Genomic DNA, 27,542 nt, shown 5'->3' on the forward strand with positions numbered 1-27,542 from the left:
GTATAAAAAATGGATCGGAAATGTTATTCTGTAAGCTCGTGATGCCCTCTGAAAGGGTACAAAAAACTGCGACAAAAACCTGGCACCACCAAAAACAATAGTTTGCAATTTTTCAGCTTACTTTTTTCTTCCTTCCTCTCCGCCCCTCAGCACCCCGCTTCCCTTTCCCTTTTCAGCATCTTCTACTTATTCCACTCTCTGTTGCTGTTTGCAAGCGACGACGAGGAAAATGCAGTGGGGGGGAAGGACAAAATGCAAGAGGAGAGGGCATAGGAAGCTGCAGACGCAGGGGAAGGCCCGGGCCCGGGGAGACTGGAGGCAAGGGAGAAACGCTGTAAGTAACCACGCACGCGATGCCGACTGTGTCTCCAACTGTTTCCTACGTCTCTCCCTCCCACAGCCCCAGCCCCAGCCCCAGCACTTTTTCCTCTTCTACCCCGCACCTCGTAAAGGACAAAGGTATATCCTGTTTGAGAGTCATAAGAATCGTCGATATATGTAGCGGCATTTCAAATGCATTTGAAGTGAGTAAATAAAGCATTTCTGCTAAGATTTATTTTTGAAAATTTCTCGTTCTCAAGATATCTTAGGCAATAGTTCAATTTGAACAATTTTGGAATACCAGAATGCATTGATTTCTCTTAAAATTTGTTTCCTTTTTACCTACAAATTATCTCAACTTTTTTTAGGTAAAAAAATGTCTTGTGTTTAAGAAGTTAAAAAATATATATCGTTAGCCGAGAATGAAAAACTTTTCTGGAATTTTGTGGGTATTTGAATAAGTCTCTGTGTAAGTACTTTTATCCTGAATCATATATTTTATAGAACATAAAAAAAGGAAAAAATGATAAAAAAAAAAAGGAAAACGATAGAATCAATTTTTGTCGATTTTAAAGGGTATTAATCGATAGTAAAAAAAATATAAAATAGTATGAGATCCACAATTCTGCAAAAGTTGTTTCCATAAAGTTCTCTTCTAGGATACATTGCAACATTAGCTGTGAACATTTCCCATAAGCGAACGGCCAAGTTATTTTTTTTAAATAAGATGAACGCCGAGCGCTACAGGGTTTGTTTTTTGACAAACCAGATATCGATGTTGCGGGTCTGAAATTGCAAAAATGTTGGGCCAATATGTCAAAGGATTGAAAGGAATATTGTCGTGCTTGAATATAGAAAGTGATCGGTTTTCTGTTTTTGTTGTTAAACTGAATGGGAATCATCGCCGTGGAACTGTGAGCCTATTCTATGGGCACATTCACGGAGATCCCCCCGCAATGGCCTCCACTGAGTGCACCGGGTATCTCTTTTGTCGAGGTTTCCTCTATTGCTGCCCCATCCCACAGCCTCTCTCCGCCCCCTATGCTTCTGGGTGCATTTGCCGCTGAAAACAGCTTTGGCGGCTTTGTTCTTGTTGTTGTTTCCATATATAAAAGTCTTTGTTGCAAGTGAATGCGCTACATTTGAGAGAAGCAACAACAGAAAAAGAAGCACAAGAAAAGCCGACTGCTCCAGCTCCTGCCCCTGCCTCTTCCCCTCCTCTCTCTCGCACACTCTAATGCTGCCACATCGCATTTCATTTTGTTGGCCAGAAAACAATTCCTTCAACACAAAAACACACACACACTTTGCTTAGCTTTTTGTGCCGCTTGCATGCCCTACACTTGACGGGTGGCTGGGGCTGGGGTGGGGTGTTAAGCTGGAATATTCATTAGGGTGTCCGGGAGAATCCAATATCATTCATATCTCAAAATTACACCACAAAATCGCATCTGTGGGCATTCACTTGGAGAGGATTACGGACCTACGACTCCTTGGGTCTCAATGAAAGTGTACTCAAGTAATGGATCTCCTCGTACAGGACAGGGTATTGGTATAGTTCTGATAGCTTCTTTTCCGACACTGACTCGCTCCGTTTTCTTATTCTTGTTTAGTTTTCATGATTGTCGCGAAAGAAACGCTGCCAGAGACCAAAAGGAGACACGGCAGAGGAGACAGAGTGGGGAGTGCAAGGGGACCCGTTTTCACTTGAGAATCCATCGGAAAAACTAGGCGAAAAAACATCCAGCATCAGCGACGGACCAAAAACACAAACAAGGTAAAAAAAAAAAAGAAAAACTTCCTCGTATAGACAGCCGCGGCTTTCCACCTGCTTTTCCCTTTTCCATCGCAGCCGTATCCGTATCCGTGTCCCTAACCCAACCCTCTCTCCCCCCCCCATCCATCAACCATCTTCAGGGACGAGCTATGGCGCGAGTATCTCGTGTGTGTTGACAGCTAAAACCGCCAAAGTGACTGCAAACGCCAACGTCAACGCTTGTTGCGGCATATGTGACAACACCAACAACATCTACATCTACATCTACATCATCATCATCATCATCATCATGATGTATGTACCCCAAAGAGCAGCTTAAGAGATTTCCATTTTTTCTTGTTTTTTTGCTGTTGTATTCTATGCCATTTTTTGCATACCCTTTCAGAGGGCTATACATTCTTTGGGCAGCTAAGTCGGTCCCCAAAATGCAGCAATAATATACACAGTCTTTGGCGAGGCCCAAGAGAGGGCGGAGCATATAGAAAGTAAAAGCCTTGGGTTGCAGCAAAAGAGTGTCTAAAGCTTCGGCTTTCGGGGCCTGCCGCTTATGCAGAGTGCATGGCTCTTGGATACTTTCCGTAGATCCCCCACATACTCGCAGACAACGAGGACGACACACAGGACGCGGAAAGCCCTGGAAGGTATCCGTGTGTGGCAGATTGAATTGCTCAAATGTGCATCAAAACGCCCGCGCGACGACACACAGCAGAAGCCACCGGGTTGCATCACAGTCAAATCAAATCTTTCCACATCCGACAGCTCACCCCTCACTCGATGGGGACTCCACTCCGCTATGGAAATATGATGGACACAGGACACAGGACAATGGATAATTACTATTTAGATGCCTCCGGTACTCATGCGTGCTGTTTATTTGTGATAAAGAAAAGGATTCGAAGTCCATAAAGCCAGTCCAGCTAATACATTTATTACAATTGCGACAAGGACATATATTTGACTAAATTTCTAAACTCTTTTTTAAGACTTGGGACACTTACACTCAGAGAAAAATGGCGTAGTATAAATAAACACAAACATATTTACAATAAATATTCGGTTTTTAAGTGCAAAACGTAAAGAAATTAAATAGAATTCACTTTGATATAAAAATAAATGTTTTGAAAGATTTTTTAAAATTATTATTACCTATTATTATCTAATATGATATTTTATTTTAATTAAGAAATATTTCACTTGAAAAATATTTAATTTAAATATGAAATATATTTAATTTAAATGTGAAATATATTTTTTTAAATATTAAGTTTATTTATCTTAAACATAAAATATATTTAATCAAAATATAAAACATATTTAATTGATTTTTGATATATTTTTGATTTAAATATAATATTTTTATAGTTAAATGAAAATGTAAGTGAAAACAATTCCTTTTAACAGTTTTCACTCTCGGAGCAAATCGGGGATATGCAGTCGTTGGATACTTTATTGACATTAAAATCGAGCCTTTAATCTGTTGTCTGCTGGATGTTGCCTATGCCAACAATGTTGGCCCGGAAATACCTTCAAATAAATGTGCGAGTACCTTTGGCCGCCGTTTAGCTGTAATTTGCCGTCTTAAATAGGATACTCGCCCAACAGGCCCAAGAGGCCCAAGAGGCCCGACAGGCCCCAAAGTCCCCGGTCCGAGTACACATTTCACGACTAATTTTGCGAATCCGCCGGCCATAAAATACTGCTAGCACCCGGGCTTCGTGGGAAGCAAAGGGGAGTGGGTGGCGGGCAGTAAACAGCAGAAGCCGAAGGACATGGTTAGAATGAAGTTCATAACATTTCATTTTTTCGGCGAACCGGGGGCACACAGGATGGTATGGGACCACGGTAAGGTAAACACACACACACACACACACACACAAAATATGAAACCGATACTCGAAACTGTCAAATGCAGGACAAGGACGTGAACGAGGGCGAAGCCCAAGAGGCCCAAGAGGAAACATTACGTGTAACTGGAGTGCGGTGCGGCCATTGTCCGAGCTTGCCAGAGCTGGTCCGGGCGGACCGGAGCTCGGCCATGGCAACGCCCTTAAGCGCTCAAAGGATTACACGAGCGGCCGGGAATGGGAACGGACACGGACACAGACACAGACACGGCTCGGACACACGCCCCAGCTGGGGGGAAACCTCATAAAAGTTATTGTTTTTCTACATCATTATCTTTCAAAAGTGCGCGGTGCCCAAAGAAAGAAAAAGTGTTTTCGTTTATGGTTTCATTTTACACCCCTTGCCTCAGCCCCAGCCCCTGCCTCGGAGTCAGAGTCAAATGCGTCGGAGTCGAAGTTAAAGACCCAATCTCCAATCCTGATCCCCGTTTCGGCTGTCAGATCGCTTTGAGGGACAAGTATTATGTTTAGAACGAAAACGGGCCACTCTGCAGAAGGTGGGAGACAAAAACTTACCCAAAGCATGGCACTGCAGGATCTTGGTGCTGCCTTCGCTCACAATCGAGCCCGATGACGATGGGTGCGTGGTGAAACGTGGCGCCTGGAGTTGTTGCTGCTGCTGGACCAGCTGCTGTTGCTGCTGCGGATTGGCATCTGGAATTAAACAAAGAGAGAGAGAGGTAAGGGTAAGAGTGATGGACACTTTAAGTTTCAGTTGTCAATGGAGGGGGGAGGGGGAGGGGGACGGGGCTCAAGGCATTCACGGAATTTGCCCAACTTAGGTCTAAGTAATTCTTATTATGGCTTTACCGACCGCTTTACAGGAGGGCCGCAGGGACAATTTCGGGGAATGGATGAAAGGTGGAAAGGGAACTTTTTTGGCAGATCAAAAGGATACTTCCCGATGCCACGATATAGTCACGCTAGACATGGGAGCTCTATGGAAACCACCAATGAATGATCTCTCAAAGATTGCTCTGAGAAATGCCCGAAACAAAATACATGTCGGCTGCATGACCTGCATTTATTACCTTGTCGGAATTTCAAGTTTCAATACAACAATATGGAAGATACACTTGATTAGGGGTAGTATCCCAGCAGTCTGGATACAAAATTTGCTTGCTCCAGCTCTTATGGACTCTGAGAAGTAGGCCTCAAACAAGACGGATACATTGACTCGGCTAATGATGCTGATCAGGAATATAAATATTTATGGAGTCGGAAATGCTTCCTTCTGGGCGTCACACACATCCCCTATAGTCTGCGAGTAGCGAATATACCAACAATAATTAATTAAAACTAATTTAAAACGTGGCCAACTCATGAACTCCAAACTAAAAAAGTCCTTCTGCCTATTAACGACAAAATATTCTAATTTCGAAGGCCTATTCTGTACAGCTCCCACAATCCAGCCATAGAATGACATATTTTTAAAGGAAATGACTTTAAATATACTTTGCAGACCAATTGTGGAAGAGACACGAGATTTAGTTCGGCTTTTGGCTTAAATCCGAGAGGCTTACAGATGGAAATGCGTGATTTATATACCGGGAGGTGGGGAGACAAACCGACTCTGTTCTCATACGAGTGCACGATAGAGAGAACAACAGAGATCGATGGTAGTCGCAGATGCATTTCAAATTTCCCATTTCTCATTTCTGCTTCTGATTTTTTGTGTCCAACTTTCGGTTGGGGGGCCATCGGTGGTTTCTGTTTTCTGGACAAAGTATATTTTGTTAGCGGAACAACAGCAATATGGTGGAGGGCCACAATAAATTGCAACCTTAATGAAAAACATAGCCGAAAGAATACGAGCGAGCACGTTCTGAGGCGCGGCAGAGGCCGCGGCTCTACTTTTGTACCCGGTATTCAGGCAGAACCATTTTGGAGATTTTTATATAATATATTAGATATTATCTGTTGCCATTTTGCTTTTCACACCACCACCAGCCGTTTCCTCCCGCTTTCCTCCGCCAGAGGGCGCACACTGCACCAGGAAGAGTGTGTGAGAGAGACAGAGAGATAATGAGCATGATCCGATCTGATCCAGATTCGGCAATCTGCTAGATATGGCCATTCACTACGATTTTGCGTTTGGTTTTCTCGTATTTTCAAAGTTGTGGATGCCACAGATTTTGGTTTTTTGTGTGGGCGGAAGGGGTCTGCTCCAGCTCTTATAGTTTGGGAGAGGCGTTTGTAGGCGTCAAGCAGGACGGACAGATGGACGGACAGACAGGCTATTCCTTCTTCCTTCCTTCCTTCTTCTCGTTACACACATCCACTTTTAGCACAAATCTAATATACCCCTATACCCTTCGAGTATCGGGTACAAAAACCCCTATGCATATTATTTCATTTGTGTAAAAAATATCACATTTCATGTATGTATGTAAATATATATGCCGTTTTATTTTTGTACCTGTTTTTATTTTATTTGCATTTTTATTTAATTTTCAGACACAAATCGAACCCAAAACTGAATTCGAACCGCTCCTGTGGTGGCAATATGCAGCATCAGAAAGGGACACCATTTACCATGAACCGGACGTACACAAACATAACCTATACCCTATCCATATGCAGTGGGAGTCATGCACACGCAATGTGTGTTGTTTTGGAGAGAAGAAATAACGAAGGAGGGGAGCATCCTTTAGCAGAAAAATCATCAATAATTATTTATTTAAATTCCTGAAATTCCCGAAGAGATCTGTTGGAGAAGAAACGGGTTCTCGTGATGCATGAGGCCTGTGGCATGTAGAGTATGTACCGGAATATAAACAGAATTCAACTGCCCCTCCCACACTGATATTACAAACATTTGTGCACCCCCGTTTGTGGGGATTATAAATTCGTTTTGCAGAACAATATTTTATACGTTTTGCCACCAAGGACTCCAATGGGCTGGCACAAGGGTACAGGAGAGGGCGGTGAATATAGTGGCAGAGTAAATTATTTTTATAAAATATTCGTTTTATGTCTGCACACGCACACAGATTCGCACAGATACACACAGCTACAGATGGGGAGTAATATTGACAATTATCAAAGGAGCGACAATTTGCATTCATTGGACCTTAAATCGTGATAGAAATCGCAAAATAATGTAGGATATTTACTAGAAAAAAGCGCTTATTGATTCAGAATAGACACAGATCCAGATACAGGATAGAGAAATCATCAGTTCCAGGGGCTAAAATTCCAGCTGTACTGAAAAGACGTTTGAATGTCAAATTTCCGGCACAACTGTACATCAATGTTGTCAGTTGGCTTTAAAGTTTAAACACAACTGTACCTGCATTGAAGACCTTAAACATTCGCTAACAATCCCCTGCCGATTCCGGCCAGCCCATTGTCCGTTGATTGTTGATCTAATGGCTATCAAATGTTCATTTTACGAGTAGATTGTTTGCCACCTCATTGCTCGTTGCCGCAGTGTGCAGGCGCCCCATTCATTAGTGCACGCCTCAATGGCGGCGGCGTGCGTCCTGCCCGTTGGATATTGGCTGTTCGATGTTGGCTGTTTATATTCCTGTTGTTTGAGCCGTAGTTTGGTTTCGGTTCAAGCCAATGGCGCCTACAGCCGCAGGCAGCCACTGGAGGCGTCGTTGCCATGATGACCGTCCATCCATTCATCTATTCATTCATCCAACCAACTAGCCATCCGTCCATCCATCCATCTATCCATTGGTCTGGCAGGTGACCAACTCACACTCCTAGTCGTCCAGCCGTCCAGCCGCCCAGCCCCCTAGCCCCCTAGCCCCCAGTGTCCTGTCCACCCGCCAAACAAAGCAGGCATTAAATTGCCAGCACGGAATCCAGGGGAGGGCTGTTGCTGGCACGCTCTTGTCAGCGATGCTGCTGCTGCTGCTGCTCTTGGTTTCATTTGCTTTGCTCTGGTCTCTGGGGTTTCTGCGGTTGGTTTCTGCGCATGCGCAGCCACCGCGCATTGCATGGCTTCTCCCCTTCCCTTAGTGTCCATATGGGGCGGGGGAGTGTGGGACATTTGATATGCTATGACACTTACAGGTCTGACAACCTTGTTGCTGCCTCGATTGCTTCGCAACTGCAACACTGCCCCTTTGCGAGGCTACTGCTGCTGTTGCTGCTGCTGTGGCAGCTGCTGCTGTTTTTAGTGATGCGCTCAATTTGCAACACGCACTCAAGTGCTGCAGGCCACTGACGACAGACAGGAAACTGTGTCAGCCTTAGTCTCATGCTGCATGCTGCATGCTGCATGCTGCATGCCGCATGCCGCATGCCTCATTTCTCATTCCTCAAACCCTCTCCAGCAGCCCACGACACTTGTCCCCAGTATATTGGGCTGGGCTTTTGTTGCCTGAATTTGTTTGCCCAATGCCTGCCCCAGCCCAACCCGAGGCCCTCGGCCGCCGCCTCTCCCTCCTTCCATTCTCCGGCAGACAGGACAAGAAACGCCAGGCAGGCGGATTCCCAAGTAACTTCCTCATGAGGCATCTCAAGTTAATGATAAAACAGCCACACACACACCGCACACACACACACACCGCACACACACATACGGACCCATGCTGGGAGTGTGAAATGGGATAGTGCTTCGAGTAGTTGTGATAGCATCGGCCTCCTCTGCTCGTCCGTCCCCTCTTCAAGTGGATGATGCTGCAGGAGGAGGAGGAGGCATTGCAGTTGCCCAGAAATCTTGGGTGGGCCCGGACAGTAAAGGATACGATGATCCCACAGGATAAGGCCTCATATATGTATCTAATGTTCCAGTTAAACGATGGACTCGAGTGAGGCCCAGGGAAATTTCATGGATAGAGCAACAGTAACAGCCAGACACAGATCGGAACTGCCGATGGTTGACAATCTGTTGCTGATAATGTATATAAAAGTATCGCCAGCTATCGCATTGTTTCTTATCAGTGTGTTGGCTTCTCTCTTGGGACTTCCGAAAACTAAAATCAAAGAACGAGCAGCTCAGACGCGTCCAAGACCTTTTAGATACTCATTTGGAAACTGAAAGTATCTGGTAGGTGTCGAATTCTAAGATTTAGCCTAGACCAAGTTATATCCCTGGAATTCTGTTGCCCCGAAACTTGTTTCCAGAGTGCCGTCTCGTTTGTTTGGCTGTCAATCAATCCGACTGCAGGCCACACACACATACACACAAATGCCCCCCTTCTCCTTCACCCCTGTCAGCCCCCCATCAGCATTCAAGTTTCGAGAGAGTCTCTCAACTAATTTTCATGTTGTCTGCACGACGAGCACGGCACATCAATCAAACTTTAACCCGCACAAACAATTCAAACTTGATTTCTTCGGTTTAGCTATGGTTCGTCTCCGGCTCCGCCTCCCACTCCCACTCATTGCTCTCCCTGCCTCTCTCACGCTCTCTATCTGCCTCTTTTTTCCCCAGTTTACTCTTTAACCCATATTTCAGAGCCAGAAGTTAAAAATCTACGAAAATATTGGAGGAGCTTAAGCAAAGGAAGAAGAAAATGTTGGCTTCTGCCTGACAGATATCGTTCGAGAGGATTTTACAGATTCCAACTATCGTTAGGAGTCATCCCACGATGACCGATGGACTGCAATCGATAAATTATCGGCTAATTATATGCGCTCGATGACAACGCCCTTGGGTTTTATTACATATGTAAGTATATTCGAAGCTAGAATATTTCTGAAACCTATTGGCTGCGAATACATTTTCATATTCGGTTCGTACTTTCTCTGGGCCTCGTTAAATCCGTCGCTGGCCCCTATAAATGGGCGGAACATTCACGCTAATGATCTTATTCAATTTTCCTTCAAATATGTATAGAAATACTTGCACGAACACTACAACAGAGAGAGTGAGAGAGAGCGAGAGAGAAGGAAAGGGAGAATGAGAATAAGTGAACGACAGACTGGAATTAAAGATACATGGGCAACAAATTTTCAATAATAATAAAAATCCTCACCCCCCAAAAAAAAAATATAAGTATTTTAGGCCGGGCGGGGGAACCACGCAGTACACCATTTTGGGGCGGCATGCCGGTGGTGCAGGAGGAGGATTTTCGGTAATTATAGACTTCGAATGAGGTACGGAGTACAGCGGGTGTGGTGCGGTTTTCCCCTAGGGTTTTGTGGGAGATTTCCAAACTCAAGAAGCGAATAATTTATACAAAGCAAAACAGAAAAAACACAACAGCCGAAATTACACCCCTCCGGATCCCACTTAAACCGCATGTGACGCCTTAAATTACTTTCGAGCGTGCTGGCGGGCAAGGGAGAGGGATAGAAACAGTATGTCCAAGGAGAGGGAGATGGATGGATGTACATATGTGGTGGAAGAGGGAGAAAAGAAGCGGGTGTCACTGCAAACCCAGAGGATGTTCCACCAACCACTTTTACATTGAATGCCATTCCATTTCGTTCAGTTCCAAGCAACACAGGAAGCATATCCAACACGAAAAGTACATCATTTTGTGGGATATTCGTCGCCAGTCAAAAAGTATAGAGAAGATCAATATAAAGACAAGAAGCTACACCGCAAACTCGAGTCGGTGTCCCGTTTGTTGTTCCCAGAGCTTTGCATTTGCTGAGAGCCGAGGAGTGCAAGCGCCCGAAGGTTGTTGCTGCTGCGAGAGAGCGAACGAACTGCTGTGATAGAGCGAGCGACGAAAGAGCAGTAGGCATCGCTGAGAGAGAGAATGCAGAAATTGCGAGAGCATGCATTGCGAGAGAGGAGCAAAGCTCGCAGGTAAAATGCAGATCAAGAGACAAGACAATTGCGACTGATCCCGAGTCACAATGGAAACGAATTGGAAGCAGAGAAGCTCCGTATGGATATTTCTGAACAACAGTTCGATAGCCGATTCGATAGCGGTATAGCTCCTCAGTCTTTAGGGCTAAAGCTGAAGGGATCAAGATCGGGTCATCATGGGGAACCAATTCAATCCACGAGCGTAACCGAAGGTTACTTTGGACCACTTTGGACCACTTTCCCTGTTTCGTTTCGTTTAATTTAATTTCATTTTATTTCGTTGCCAGCTGACGTTTTTGTCGTTTGTCAAACGGAGGTTACCCACAGTACACCTCTCTCACCCTCCTCTTTCCAGCAGTGTTCTCTCCTTATCTCTCTTTCGCCTTTCCCCTGTGCTATCCCTCTCGCCCTCTGGGCTTACTCCCTTCCTGACCAACAGCCGCCGTTGACACGTCTCATAAATTTCATGGCTGTCGCTGGTCCGTTGCCTAATCCGCGTTTTCCTTTCCCGCCCTACCCTCTATTTCTCCCTCCTCTCTCTCTCTCTCTCTCTTGTGTCACGTGAGAAATTGCACCTATCACTTGTCCTTCCTCTCTGCTGGACCTCGCTCTCCCATCCCATCTTTCACTGGTGGTGCTATATGGTTCATTCCTTAAATTCATTCCGTGATTTCAGCTTTAATCTACGGCGACCATGTGAAGTCACGTAATGGCGGATGAGATCCGAAAATGGGAACATCTCCAGGGGATGCAAGACATTATTCACTCACAAACATTTCAAAGCTCAAGTGACTTTGTGTCGTCAGCGAAAGGCAGCAGAATCAATGAAGCCCAGAACCAAAGACCAAGGACCAAAGACCAAAGATAAACTTCCAATTCGCATGCCCCGTCTCTGTGGGGCATTGAATCTATGCAAAGTTGGAATGCGACAAATGGCCAAATTGGGACTACCAGGAGAACTGTGACTAGACAACTGCAAGGACAACTGCTATGACAATCGCATGTTGCAAGCGAAGGCGAAACTATTAAAATGACATTTCCGAAATTCTTGGCACCCAAGCGGCGGAACACACACACACACATACACCCAGTCCATGCGTCCATGAGTATGTGTGCTGGCAGGCAGAAAGTCCTCCTCGACTCCACAACTCGAAACTGAATTAACAGAAGCAATTCTCCGATGGGAAAGGAAATTATAACTGAATATTGAATGCTCTTACGAGTATTGTAGGAAATGGAGTAAGCTCAAAATATATGCACATATATTGTACGGGATAGGGAACGCGGCAAGGGCCGCGGCTCTGCATTTGTACCTGATACTCAAGCAGTATAACCCATAAGATATATTCACTCACGAATAACAGTTTCCGACTCATGAAAGTGAGTTACGAATCACTAGCGTTCGAATGAGCACACCTTGCCGGCTGAAGATGGATCACCAGCACCATCTCCATCCCCATCCCCATCCCCATCCCCATCCCCATCCGATTACTTCAGACAATAATCCGCCCGATCCGGCGGCTATGCCCCGAAACATGGACCGAACATATATTTATGTGCATCGACTCCCGACTACCGACCCGTGCATATATGTATGTATTGTACGAGAATGACAATGAATTGGCCCGACAACTCGAACAAGAAAGTTCAAAAAACTTAAGTTCAGAGTTTATTGATTTTCACGATGTTTTCGTTCTTTTTCACACAAGTTGTTGCCGTTGCCGTTGCCGTTGCTGCTGCTGCTTCTGCTGGACCGATGGATGCCGCTGGAAGGCATTTAGTTTGCCATTTGACACAACAGCCATGGCCAAGAAAAGTGGTCGTTGTCCGACAGGATTGGGGGGGTGGCGAGAGGGCCAGTTGTAGAAAAATATACGAGTACGAGCTTGTATGTATGTTGCTAAGACCCCAAGGCAAATGGCCATCGGCCATCGTTTTGTGGGGGAAAGAGAACTGTAACTGAAACTGCATCTGGGATAAAAATAGCCAACGAACGATGCGTGATTTGCTTGTTTGTTGTCTCGATTCATAATGGACTGCGACAATCGAATATATATGTATGTATCTGCTGTTGGTCAAGGACTTTTTTGCCCAGAAAACGGGAGCTCCCTCCTTTTCTTTTACCACAAAAGAGTATTACTGTGGGAATTACATGCCACAAAGAAAACTCTACGACACAGGTTCCTTGTGCTAGGCATCGCGTGGAAATATCCTTGAGTCCTGGTTAAAATTGGATGTCTTTCGAACGAAAGATTGAGGGATTCATTCGAACCTCTTCCGAATCGATCTTGGTTCAGGTAATCCCCTAACTTAACTGCTTTAACTCCAAAAATATTCACCTATAAATCTATGATACGATAAATCAGTAATCACGATATATATTGTAAGTACAGCCCTGCTCCGGTTATCGCAAATCGCAAGTTTCTTACGTTTTCACAAATCGGAAAACCGGAGCATGGCAGGGCTGTACTATTCTCACTTTTCCCCTGCATTATTATTGTTCACTTTTTTCGATTAGTTTTTTTTTGGCCACCCTGCGCCGCGCCTGTGACCTGCCCCTGGCGCACATTTGCATAGAAGCGATAATCAGTTGCCGGCAACAATTAACAAACGTAAAGTTTCCCAGGCAGTGAAATATTCGCAGATACGCAGATACGTATGTACATAGAAACGGGTAGGAGTACGGGCACGGGCTCGGGCACGGGCACGGGGCTTGAACCGAAAGCATTTAGCCACATTATGTTCAGTGAACCAGTTCCATCTGCATCGCCGTCCTTAGGTATAGTGCTCTCTTGTGCGTCCAACAATTTCTCATCTTTAGATGAAAATTCGCACAGGAAAACCTGTTTTTCCGTCTTGCTCTTGGTCTCTGTCTCCGTCTCCATTGGTGTTTGTGCTCGGTTGGCATGCAATTTTCTTTTAGTAGACTTTGGCATGGCCATTCTCCTGCTTTTGCTGTCAAGCTTCTTTATCAGCTGCTGCTGCTGCTGCTGCCATTGCTGCCCAAGACTCTCACTCTCTGGCTCATTATAAACAGGCGGTGGGGCAACAATGCACCTGAGTTGCAGCAGCAGCAGCAGGAAAGAAAAATAGAGGAAAATATGTGGAACACAACACAAGACACAACAAGAGCCGTGCTTGGCAAATCCGCTAAAGAAAAGCCAGAAGTGGAAAGGCATTTGTGCCAAGCAGAACAGCAACAAAGCAGCGCGACACCGTCACCGGCTCCGGCTCTGGCTCCGTCTCCTCCTCCTCCTCCGGCTCCTGCTCCGGCTCCTGCTGGTTCGGCATCAACATAAAACATCAACAACGAGACAGAGAACGACAGCGGACGGGGGACGGGGGACGTGGGACGGCGGAGGAAATCATTTGAGCATGAAGGACGCAATCTGCACTAGTATATAGATCATATTTTTAAATTATGCTAACAAGGAAGTTCATTCATTCATTGCTCTGCATTTCGTGGTACTTTCCGCAAACAGCGCAAAGGGGGCTCCTCTCAAGGAGGCTCCAATCCAGTGCAATTTGTTGCGAAACTGTTGGCGGAGCAGTCGTGGAATTCATCATTGTTCAAACACTCAATTAAATATTTCCCTTAAGTGATCGCACACCAGCGTTGCCAGAAAGGACATCCTTGGTGTCTTTGCAGCACATTTGAGCCTTCCCAGTCTCCCCATTTTGTTCCTTTGATTCCCAAATTCTTGGCTAAATCTCGGGTAATTTATAACTGCTTTGATCCGACTCCCGCCAGGTGGTGGGACAAGGAGTATCCCCCTCCTCTGGGCTTCTCTCTCTCTCTGTTGTTTATTGCGCTTTTATTTTAATATGATTTTCCAGCAATTGTCATTGTCTGTTCGCTGCCGTTTTTCCAGAGTTCTCCTGTCGTCCCTTTCCCTTTCCCTTTATTTATGTAGTTTCCTTCCGTTCCCAGACAAGCTCTCTCAGAGCTGTCGCTGTTGTCTTCTGGTTGGCTGGCAACACATGGAACAACCTGCCCCATCTCGTTGCGACTTGGACACGAACTTGGCAACGAACACACCGAAATAAAGCAGGGAAGCCCCCCCACCCCCCAAAGCCCCCTTCCCCTCGTTTCATGGGCTTTAAGTAGTTTAATTTGGGATGGCAGCTTCTTGGAATTACGAGTAGACTCGTATGAATGTTACATATAAATGATTTTTATTTTAAACTCTCCATGTTCCCCCCCGCCCCGCCCCGCCCTACTCTCTGAACCTTTTATTGTCCAGCTTGTAGGTTTTTTTCTTGTCGAAAAACAAGCACCAGACAAAGGCAGAGAGACAGAGAGACGGACAGAAGAATTAAAATCCGCTTTGGTGGGATACAAATTTAAATCTAATGAAATACAAGTTACACAAAACTTTGGGGGGCCGCCCTTTGGCATTGCTTGAAGCCATTAAACGAGTTCTACTTTTGGGAACATCCGCTGATTCCTGGGATTGTATGGAGGATGGGAGGCCTTCTTCTCGATCAGTTCTCCCCTGTTCCCCGAGTGATCCTTCAGAGGGTCCTCTCGTGTAGCCTCTCTCTTGGCATCATCTTTCACTTCTCATTGTTAAAATCATTATAGGATTTCTTTCAAAGTTTACCTTCGGAAACTTTTGTTTTTTTTTTGGCCACAATCAGGCAAGGGTCCTTCCTTCCTTCGCTTTGTTGCACTTGTTGTTCCTGTTTTCTGTTTTCTGTCTTCTGTGTCTTCTCTTCCTGTTGACGTTTTCATAGCATCAAAACTTTGCCTATTGTTCCTTCTGCTTCCATATCCACATCCCATTCATCCTCCTCCACTTGCTGGGTCTTCGCCTTCTTCGGTTGCAATCAAGGTCGTGGCTGCAACTGAAGGAAGTTCGCCTGAGTGCGGCAAGAACAACATAATTAGCGCATTTCCTTCGTGCCACTGACAGTGGCAGCAGCAGCAGCAGCAGCTGTAACAGGAGCATCATCCGTGTCTGAGGAGCGTGAAACGCCTGGCCCTGCCTGCCCCTGCCTGCCCCACCCGTTCGCCACTTAAGAGTGTCTGGCACTTCAAACACGCACTCTCCCAGGGCGGAGGAGGGGGAGGAGGAGGAGTCTGGCGCGGGAGCATGGCATGGCATGGCATGGCATGATAACGTGACATTGAAACAATGCCTCGGCTTCATCGCCTCGAGATGGCAGCGTGACACAGATCCCGATAGTTCGGCAACAAACACTGCAAGGAATGTGTCCTCCCGAGGGAGCTGCATCGTCTGTGTGGCGTCTGGAAGTGCCATCTCTGAGGGTGCCCCCACATCACTCCTGGCCCTCTGTCATATGTAAGTTGTTCTCTTGTGCCCCTGATTATTATAATTAAGTTTTGTTTGCCGCCGCTGAAGCGTAACACTCATTGGAGATGCGTCGGGGCCTGCCATGTGCGGTGGAGGCAGGAGCCAGTGGAGCCGGGGGGAGCCACCGCCACCGCCACCGCCACCAGCTGCTTTATGTCTGACAATTTACAGCTCGATTAACTCTCACAATTCGAGACGCTCGTCCGACTCAGATTTCAGGCCAAGACGGAAACGAAATGAAATGAAAAAAACGCCACCAGAAAAGGAGCGGGCGAGAGCGGAGAGGACCTGGGTCACCTGGCTAATCGCTGGGAGTGCAGGCAGGGCGGGGGCTGGGGCGGGGGCGGAAGGGAAGATCTCCATCAATTGGGAAAATGGCCAGCGGAGAAGCAGGCGGGGGCGGGGCCCCGCCCACCGCTTCAGATAGTAGATGGATGATGATGGGTCGACAAATTGAAAAGAGTTTCGGACTCGAGAGTCTCCTCGAGGCAATTGAGAAATGCAATAAGGGACAGGAGAGAGGGAAAGCGATGGGCAGGGAGCCAGAGATAGCGGGTGGAGAAATAAGAGGATAAACCGCTAATTGAGCAAAGCAATTTATTTTTACAACGCCCCTCTGGACCTCTGCCCACCCTACACCACCCTCTCCACAGGCCATTCGAGAGCACGAAACCCAAGAGGGCGGTGGGAGGCGGTAGGAGGCGGTAGGAGGCGGTAGGAGGCGGTAGGGAAGTGGGCCTGATGGCTACTCAAGTGGTTTGGTTTTCGAGGTCCTGAAATGTTTGGCCTTTTTCCGTTTCGTGCCAATAGACTTATGTTTTTGATTGTCTGGAGAGTTCTTAAAAAACTATCTTTTCAGGACCGCTTCAATAACCGTTTCCGTCTCTTTTTGGGAAATTAAATTTTTACCTTTTCTCCCAATTCGTATTCCCATTTTTTTGTATAATCCCATTTAATAACCGTTTTGTGCCCGTCTTCTGTCCTTCTTTCGGAAAATAAATATTTCCATTGAAAAGCAACTTTTATACAAATGGAATATAAAAAATAATTCTTAAAAAAAACGCCGTTTCATAACCATATTTGTAAGCGCAGAAGCCACCCAGTCGACCTGCCCAACAGGATAATCTAAGAAGACCTCTACCCTAGAAATCTGAACCAAATAATACCCCCCTCCAAATTCTTCGACCTTGATAACACGATTTTTTATTTTTATTTTTTAAATCACCATAATTTTTCCTGTGCTTGTTGTATAAGTTGCAATTATCTGGCTTTACCATTTAAAATAAAACAAAAAAAATATTTTTGAGAGCCACAAACGATAGGGGAAAAAAAAATAAAAATAAGTAACCGTTTTAGTCTTTATTTTGAATGATTTTTTAGCCGATTGCATGACCTTTTACACCTGATTTTGACGACTTTTTTAGCCGTTTTTTACCCGTTTTATAACCGCTTGAACAGCCTGTTTTGTGCATGATCCCGAAAGGGTTTGAAAGGATATCTTTTTTGGTGAATCCTCAGTTTTAGCCGTTTCGCAGACGCTTTAAAACGGTTACCGTTTGTTTTTCTCCTCCGATTTTTCACTTCTTCAATCACTTAGCTGCAGTTGCAAGTTGCAAGTTTTCTCACACACTCGATAGATTTCGAATTGTGATTCGCATTAACCCAATTTACAAAACGCATCGCGCGTCGCTCCCACTTTAATCGACCCCTGCCGGACCTCCGTGCCCCTCCACACCCCTTGATTGCCAGGATTTGCGACTTCGAGGCTCCACAGAGGGACTGAAATTGGTATACCCTCCTTATCGCTTGACTGCCAGCGCGCCATCCCGCCATCCCGCCCGCCCCATCAAAGCAAATTGCAATTGCTTCGGATCTATAAACAATTTTCCCAAACGCAGAAGAACGCAGAAAGGGAACGAATCTTTTTGGGAGCACGTCGGGAATTAGGTACACGAGGGGGAGGGGTGGGGCATCCGTTGGATGTTCGATGTTCGATGCTTGATGATGATGAAATCGTCTAAAAATTGTATTGTTTATTTTTCTATTTTCGGTGTTTGGCGTTGGGTTTTGGGTGGCAAGGAGGGAGTCAATTGCAGCGATAGACTCCACACACACAGACACGCGTAGAGGCAATTACTCTCGTAGATACTCGTGTGTAGATACCCGAAGAACTGCACTCGGAAGCCAAATGCTCACCAAAGAGAAGATGTGGGAGAAAATTCAGAGAGGGCTGGAAAAATGCTTGCTGCAGATCATCCAACAAGAGGCGAGAAGGGATTGCAGATAGATCGGCAGATGGTTGCTATATATCGCATCGTAAGTGCATGATCAGTAACCTTTAACCCGCTAAGCCACACTGGAAACGATTACAAATCAGTCGTTTATCGTTTATCGATACTGGGGTGACACCGATATATACCATTACAGACGATAGGCGGGCATGCTTCGCTTTCATTTCCATTGAAACACTGGGAGATATTTAACCGATTCAGGCCTTTTTTGGCAGAGTTATAGCCGATGTATTTAGGGAATATAATATGCCTGGCATGGCGAAGAAACTGGCCTCTACCCTCGCTGCAAAGGGTACACAAGAGGCTGTAGAAAAAGTCGAGGCAGAGTAATGCTGTGGCATGGGGCATGCGGCATGCGGCATGCGGCATGGGGCTGCATGGAGGGGGTTCGTTGAGAACAAGTAAATCTGGTTTTTGGTCGTCAAAGTATTAACCTTTTGGGCTTGGAGACTGCCTTCCTGCCTGCATCTGAAATATTTCAAGCATTTTATTCCACAAAAGAAAAAGAATCGAAGCAAACTCATTCAGAGCTGGGGGCAGGGGGAAGGGGGAAGGGGGCAGGTGGAGCAGCTGCCAGTGCCAGTGCCACTGCCACAGCAGCTCGGCTCAGGTGTGCAACAGAGAGGGTCACGGGGAGGGGGGGGTGGTGTTGGCAAGCAGGCAGAGAGCGACTCAAACTGTGGCAGCTCCATTCAGCTGAGGCTCCACTCCAGCAGCAGCGGCAGAGAGAACACAATCGCTGGGAGACTTTTGGTGGCCACTGTGCAAGTGTACCAGTGTGTGTGTGTGTGTGTGTGTGTGTGTGTGTGTGGCAAGTGGCGCGCACGATTACTCACATGTTCCCCCACCCCTCCCATCTGCCACCATCTTTTGCCGGCACTCTTAGCTGCTGGTGGTGCTCCTCCTTTTGAGGTCACTTCAAGTGGCTTATTTCCGCCTTTTTGCATGCTGCTCCTGCCCCTCTTTCTCTTTTCCACTGCACTGCCCCCCCCCCCCCCCCCCCTCCCCCTTCCAGTCATGGGTGGGGTCAGTTTCCACATGTGGCAGCAGTTAACAACAGAAATCGAAACAGAAACGGCTAAGAAAAGCCAAAGAGAGACGAAGCCACCGACCGTGTGGATGACCTGTAATCTCAGGGCAATAAATCAATCAGTCAGTCGGTCAATCAATCAATAAATCACAGTACAAGTTCTGATCTGATATCGGGGGGAGGATCTCTCCCATCACCAAATGTTAAAGTCTCAGCCAAAGAAGAGAAAACGTTGAGACGTCTTATGGATATCCATCGAAATCGATTAATCGACTACTGTAGCGATATGTAGGGACCCCACGTCTATCGATGAGAGAAGATTCTGGACTAGTCTTTCGATATATGCAGCTATGGTTCAACGAACCATCGAATAATGTGTGATCTTTCGATGAATCTATCGAAAGATGAATCAGATTTGAGTGATTCTGATGCCCAAGGAGGGATACATCTCTCTCTCTCTCTCTGTCTCCCTCTGTCTTTCTCTGTTGGAGAGCTCTCCGCTTGAGTGCTGCCGAAACACCTCAGTCGCCCCTCTGCCGGCGTACAGGGTAGCACCTTCTGTGCTCGAAAGTGGAACACACACACAAAGAGCGCGGCGAGCGGCGCAATCGACAAAAGCCAAGAGTGGACGCTGCAACAAATCGCCAAGTGTCGATAGCATGAGAACAAAAAAAAAAAAAAATGAAATGTTGCTGCAGCAAACACACACCCACAATCCAAGAGGGAGGGAGAGTGAGTGAGAGAGAGAGAGATGCGAATGCGAATGCGAATGCGGGGAATCGCATTTTTTTGAATTTGGCCTTTTTGTTTTGCTCTTTTATTCGCTTCTTTTGTTGCTGCGCGCTATTGACTCTTGCTCCCCTTTTCAGGCCTCCTCCGCCGCCGCCTCCGATGCTCCTTGCTGCCTTGCCTTGCCTAGCCTTTGCCTCTCGCTTTGTTGCTCTTTCATTTGCTCGGCAATCATTTTAACCCAAATTGTTGTGGCAACTCTAGAGCTGCCCCAACAACGACAACGACAACGACAACGACAGCAGGGAGTCACATGCATCATGCAACGCTTTCGGGGAGTCGGGGAGTGGGGGACCGGGCACCGGGCACCGGGGGAATACACCCCGAAAGAATGCGAACAACTGCAACGGAAGTTAACTCAATTCACGGGCCAATTTCGTTTATTTGTTAATTTAAATTTTCATATTTCAGGATACGGGCGGGCGTGCCGGCAGGCCAGGTGAAGCCCGGTGGCAAGGTTATCGTTCGCGCCAGACGGGGGTGGATCCGATGGTTCGTTCCACTCGAACGCCGCTCGAGGGGCGGCTGGAGCCACACCAAACACACCAAACAATGTACAGATACACAAGACACACAACATATGTGACTCTCGAACGACTCTGAAGCGACAGATGGCCCAAACTTCTAAATTATCGATTCGTGTAGGTAAGTCGATAATCGATAACATTCGAGTACAAATTCAATTACAATTATTCTTCTTAAAATGTTTATCGAACATGAGCCTTCGATAAAATTGCAAAACTCTGCGATAACCGATTACGAGTAATTGATGATCGATTCAGCATGCAATGTTTATCGAATAAGAACCATCGATAAAGGTCCAAAGTTCTGCGATAGGCGAGTCGTAAATCGTAGCTATAATCGAATACAGATCTACATCAAGAGGCGATCAGAATCGAAGCAGCCCAATGTCCAGATGAGGCGACAAGGCCGAGGGACATACAGAGGCGCCAACAAGGCATTCAAACCTTGGCTCCGTCTCCACCTTTTCACCTTGCCACAGGTGGCCGGCAAAGCCATGGCAGAGAAAGAAAATCCATACTGTCGGCTGCAAAGATTCGATTTCCTTTCCTCTGTGAGACGAGCGTCTTTGGTCACCGAGCGGAAGATGACCAATCCGACTTCCGGCTTGGGTGGTCGTCCCTCAAAAGCCGTAAGATATGTGCCTTCTTTGAGGGCCTGGAGGCGCTCTTATTGCCCCACAGAGGGGCCTACTAGGCTTCACTCGATGTGGAGGAGACGACGAGATCCAAAGCAGGAGCCACAGCCACGGGTGATCTTATGGCGGATTCCACAATAGTCCCCTACTATGACGCAAAGGTATGTAGAATCCTGGAGATTCTACTGTTGGAAATCCGCTACTGCACCAGGAGGAGGACGGGGAAGCTTGGACGTAATTCAATTAATGCATGCCCCAGTTTTCTGTGCCTTCGGAGGCTGTCCAAGCAAGAAGGCAAATTATCGGTACAAAAAGGGTATAGAAAGGGAAAACAAGTAAAAAATACCTTCGATTACGAATAATCAATTAGCAAATCATCGATAAAAGTAAACATTTCTGGGATAAACGATAACCAGTGAATAAAACTGGTTTTATAAATATGCAAATATTCATCGATATATGTACAATCGAACGATAATCAGTGAATAAAACGATAGCCATCAAATAGATTACTTTTACTGCATTGCATCAGAGCTCGATTCGTGGACAGAAATAAAAGACAGGGCATTAAAAACTTATCATATCGATAGCCATCATCATCGATAGCACATGACGCAAAGCCCCAGACCAGGCGCCACGGACACACGAGTGTGCGTCATTCTGAACAGTAATTCGAATCGCAATGTCCGACAATGCCGACGATCGATCCATTCTTTCGGCTACAAAGCCAATCACCAGACAGGGACACACATCTTTACATACCATTTGGGCGGTGGGGGTGCTGGGGAGGGGCAATGGGGTGGGAGTTGTTTGCGCTTCACTCTTATCGCTATCGCGCTGCAGATAACGAAGCTAACCCAAAAGCAAACCGAGTGAAAAGTGGGGCAAGAACAAGGCGTTCTGTAATGTTTTCGTTGTCTTAGATGTAAGCTAGAGATGGACTGCTCCCGATGTGTCCGTTCGCTTAGGGGGAAGTTTCTGCAGTCCACCAGCAAACGCTAGATGACCCTTAACCCTCTCTCTATCTGCCTCTCCGGCTGAAGTGGATGCATCTCAACTCATTTCAGCTCATCCACTTAGTCCGTGTCCCTGTCCGTGCGGCATGCCCCTCCCTTCGCTTGAGGAATTTATGTCTGTCGGTGGCTGTAATCAGAGCAATCAGGGCAGTCGTCAAGAAGACTCTCCCTCGCTCCGCCTTTGCAGTTCCTCCTCCTCCGCCCCACACTTGAGGGGAGAGCGAGGGGCAGAGTTTCTTGTTGGAAGCCCGCAGCTGAAACCAAAATTTGGCTAAAATCTTCGGCGACGATGACGATGATGGGGAAAGGGGAAGCAGGAAGAGGGTAGTGGATAGAGGGGCTATCATTCCAAAAACTTTGTTGACAACTTCAGGACACACGAAGCCCAGGAACGGAAACGGAAATGTGAATGGAAATGGAAATGGTGGAGGAGGAAGAGCAGCATCAAAAGGAGCATCCCCATTTCATATGGAGGCAAAGTTTTATAATTTCCAAATAAGTGTGCCTGCCTCACCCCGCCCCCCTACACCACCACCTCGCTCCCCTCTCCATTCCTTTAATCTTTGACAGAAAAAAAAAAAAAATGAAAAACTACTCTAAAAAGTGCAGTCAACTTGTGTGTTGTTGTTATCGCCTCTCCAGACAGCAGCCAAGAATCAAAAGTTGTATTTCCCCTTTTCCCCCGCTCTCTGCCCTTTGAGGGAATGCCCCAATGTCTGCCCCCCCAATACAGCGATAAGCCATGGAGCCCACTCACATCATTCCAGCTCATTTTTGTTTTATTATTATTTCTTTCTTAATTTTAATTAGCGCACAAAATGCATCATCCCAGAGACTCAAAGAGAGCGGGATCACGGAGAGACTGGAGCAGGGGCTACATATATGGACGGGATCCAAGGGTAATTACATCGTCTGAGGCGAGTTATTTAATTAAAATAGAACAAAAATCCGCAAGAGAGGAAACTCTATAATCCGCTGGGGATGAGGTCTTGTCTACCACAGCGGGAACGGGGGAGGGAAGCGCTAGAGCGATCGTGTCTATATACAGAGGGATAATTATCCTAAATATATCCAAGAAAAAAACCAAATTTACATTTTTAAAATAATAATAAATCAATTTTAAAAATATACAATATACAATTTTAAAATATGTATATTTAAAAGAATAAAAAAAATATTTGTAAAAAATTTAAATTTATATAGAAATAAATTCTATAAAAAAATAAAGTAAAAATAAAATTTTAAAAATATTTAAAATAAAAAAAAAATAAAAATTTGAAGATAAAAATAAAAGTAAAAAACCATTTTAAAAATATTTAAAACTGAAGAAACTTTTTAAAATTCAAAGTTAAAATTTCTACATTTTTAAAGTTAAAAGTAAAAGAAAATCAATAGTTGTAAAAAATTTAAATTTAGGTAGAAATAAAAATTAAGGAAAATGTATAAATAAAGTGGAATAAAAATAAAATATAAGTTAAATAACATTTTTTTAAATATTTAAAATTAAAGAAACATTTAAAAAATACCAAATAAAAATAAACACACAAAATTAAAGTAAAAGAAAATTTTTTAAATATTTAAACTTCAAGAACAAATTTAAAAATTTCTACATTAAAAAAAATATTAATAAGTCTAAGAATTTATAAAGAAACTCTAAGCGTACATCCAATTGGGAAAACAACTTGAAGCAGCTTTGCTTTATGTTTGTGTGGAATATTTTTCATTGGTCTTTTTTTTTAATCTGCGTTACGGAATGTTTTCCTTTTGAAAATGAAAAGTTTTCTTATCATTCCAGCTGCTGCTGCTGCGACTAATAGAAAAGGCCAGGAGTATGAATAACATTTGCAAAACTGATACAAAAATAAAGAAGAATGCACGAGAGCGTCCCTCCCCTCGGACAACACACAAATCAGGAGAAAGTTAAATGATTGCAGTCATAGTAATAGTCACAGTCCGTGGGACGGGGGACGAGGGACGAGGTGGGGGGGAGGTGCGGAAATGTGGAAAGTAAATAGGAAAATAAATGCAGTTGTGCAAACAGAGCTGCAAAACTTATTCAGTGGCTTATCGGGGATGCATTCATTCACTTAGTTACTCATTCACTCAGTGAATCATCCATCAAAGCGCTCGGCATTCTGTTGATGAAAAGTCGGGCCAGGGGGCCAGGGGCCAGGGGCCAGAGGGCCAGGGAGCAGCGTAATTACTAATCAAAGGAAAAGCAAATAACGAAAAGAACTCTTAAAGGGGAGATATTACTATTTTGTATCAAGGACCCATAAAGAGCTCCAACGCTCGCAAAGCAAGCAAATTCCAGGCTCTGTGTATCCTGGACGCACATTCCATTCTCTGCTTTGAATATTATGAAAATTCGTTGGAATCTTGTCACAAAAGCCATGAAGCAAGGTAAATTGGTTACATCTCCAGCAAACAACAAACAGCTTCCACCGTATTTTCATTTGATTTTCGGCCTTCTTGGGGATTCGCAAACATTTGACCAAAAACTGTCGGACCCCTCCACTGCGGGACGGGATGGACAGTACGGACACACAAAATATTTTGATCAATCAAATGCCAAAACCCGAGCGAGGGCAACCCCATGGAAAGTAGAGCCAAAGGTACAGTTCAGAGGTAGACGCACGTTGCCAGGCCACGGCGGATACTACAGTGCAGGACCCGTACACGGACCCGCAGTGGCATGCAACTGCAGCCAGAGTTCCGGCTGGAAACGCATCTTCACAAAAGCTAATCAGCGTCCGACTACCGGCTGTCGACACAGCAGCTCCAATTATTTCCATTTCAGGACGAAATGCAACAGTTACCCCCAGGACCGCCAGGATACACCGACAATCCCACCGCCAGCATATGGACAAACAAATTGTTCTATTTTCGATTTTTGCTTTCTGACTTTTATTCTCGTTTCTCGCATCAACAGATACCCGACGAGTAGAGCAGGAAAGCAGGAAAGCAGCAAAGAAAGGCGACTTTTGGAGACTTCAGATACCCTGGAGGATGGATACTTTCCATGGCGTGAATGCAAGATAAAGATACAGACGACCTGGAACCATTTTAGATGATTTATTTCATTGTTCTTCACACAGACAGAGAGCGAGATCTCTGGGAGTAAATGCCCACGCTTGCTTCTAAGCCACAATGGGAAAGAGCGCGATCTGATAATGTGATCTGATCTGTAAGCTTCCGACTCATGGGCTGCCTGCAGAGTAAGGCAGATCTATCAAATCAAGAACCAAGGGAAATGAATATTTATTCAATATTTATTAATATTGTTACCAAATTCATTCAGTGAGAAAAGGCTGATCTCATCTCTTCATCGATCGTCCCCGCCCCGCCCAACGCCCAACGAGGCGGGGCATTATCTTTACAAAACCCCGACATTTTGCCGCGGCACGAGCTTTGCGGAAAATTGGCACAAGGGACTAATTTCCATGGAAACGGGGCTGAGCTGATCTAATGCTGCGTGGAAAATATTTACGGGACTCACTGTACGGGACTGTGGAACGGAAACGGAGAGAGACGGAGATTGTTGGAGTGGGAAAATAAGGAAAAAGTTCACGCCCACAAATTGTGGGAAATTGCCCTAAAAGTTGGGATTTCATTGAAGCAACTTTTTGGGGCGGGCCTGGCTGGAGACGGGTTTAAATCGGGAATAAGATGGTATTGACGGGCTACGAATCATTTGGGCGAATGGAATCAATTATGAATGAGTCGATTATAGTCGGAACGTCGATTAGAAATCTATTGTGCACCGCCAGAAGGCAATAAAAGAACACAGATTTCAATCAAGGAATTGGTTTGGTTGTTCAATCAAAAGAGAAAAAAAAGAGCAAAACGATTCGTATACGAATGCCAGTGGATTCCTTTCAGGGGAAACACTTTCCATTACAATACAATACGTGGCGATATAGATACACATATATATGTTGTAGTATGTGCTGTCTGGATTCAGTTGAACGGAAGTCAACACCAAATCGAAGAATGGAAAGAAGTCCAGGGAGCGACAGAGAGGGAGAGGGAGAGTGGCAGCAGAAAATCTGTGCCCAAAAACAACACAATCAAGAAGAAGCTGAAACAATTGACTTTGCCACATTCGAGGGAAAACTTTTGTGCAAGCAATGAAAATCAAAATGAATATCATTTCAGCAAATCAACACGTTTTTGTTATAGCACCCACTCCTCTCTCCCTCTCCCTCTCCCTCTCTCTCTCTCTCTCTCTGGTACTCATTGAGAACAAATCCAAGTCTGAATAGTTATACAGCTTCTATAGCTACCTCCCTGCTCCTGCTCCTCCTCGAGGGGCCCTACTTTCGACAAGAAAGTGGTTGCCATTGCATATACCCTTTCAGCCCGAGGGTAGTTTCGGTGTGCCAGCCGTTTGCTTAGGGGAAACAGTGAACCGTTCGAGGGGCCGTTCGGTTATGGGGAATTTCTGCAACAGGAACGGAACAGCCGAGTGGCTTTGCTCGGGTCCCCCCTTGTACCCAAAGAGACCATACCCTCCAAGGTATCCGAAGGTTCGACTACCCCGAAAAGCTGAAATTTCATTCTTGTTGTTGATTGAATTGTGAGAACCAAAAAGTCGAAAACTTTTCAACGAGCGTCTAATAGCAAATTGTGTGTGAATGTGTGTGTTGGTGTTGGTGTATGTGTTAGCTAGTGTTTCCATGCGGGTGCCGAGTGTGTGAATGCTTGTGCTGCCTTCCATGAATATATAATGAAAACTTCTCACGCACACACACGTTGGGGAAGGAAGTTTCCAACCCAAGGCTCCGTAAGGGTACCAGATCGCGGGGAAAACTCTTGGGTTAGGTTGAAAAAGGGTTAAGGAAGGGAGGGAGGGGGTAAGTAGGGATAATGTGCCAGAAAGGGGGTGCGGCCGGAAGTGGGGTTTCGGGCATGCCGCGACATTGACTTTGAAAATTGGTTTAGTTTCGAGAACATGGGGCTTTTAATTAGTGTTGATAAATAGTGGTGGAAAATGAGAGTGAATATCTCGCTATCTCTCTCTCTCCCATTGTGGCTTAGCAGTTAGGGGGTGGTTTTTCACTGATTGAGAGAGAGAGAGAGAGAGAGAGAGAGCGCTCATGGCATGCATGGAGGTAGTCTGGAGGTAGCCTACCAGTAAGAAGGACACCCCCGCCCAACCCCTGACGCCCGGTAATTAAACAAGTGACCAGATTTCAGTTATCAACGCGTGGAGT

At 45.5% G+C, this 27,542-nt stretch overlaps 1 protein-coding gene across 1 annotated transcript in view; it reads right to left on the minus strand.

The window, feature by feature from the left end:
- LOC6602761 (protein sidekick) overlaps positions 1 to 27,542 on the minus strand; it is a 72,223-nt gene that overhangs the window by 29,517 nt on the left and 15,164 nt on the right. The window contains exon 2 of the mRNA XM_026991919.1: positions 4,519 to 4,656. Coding sequence (XP_026847720.1) covers positions 4,519 to 4,656 — 138 coding nt within the window. The remainder of the gene's footprint in view (positions 1 to 4,518; positions 4,657 to 27,542) is intronic.

Source organism: Drosophila persimilis, unplaced genomic scaffold, assembly GCF_003286085.1.
Source record: "Drosophila persimilis strain 14011-0111.01,24,50 unplaced genomic scaffold, DperRS2 tig00000697-arrow-arrow-pilon, whole genome shotgun sequence".
NCBI lineage: Eukaryota > Metazoa > Arthropoda > Insecta > Diptera > Drosophilidae > Drosophila > Drosophila persimilis.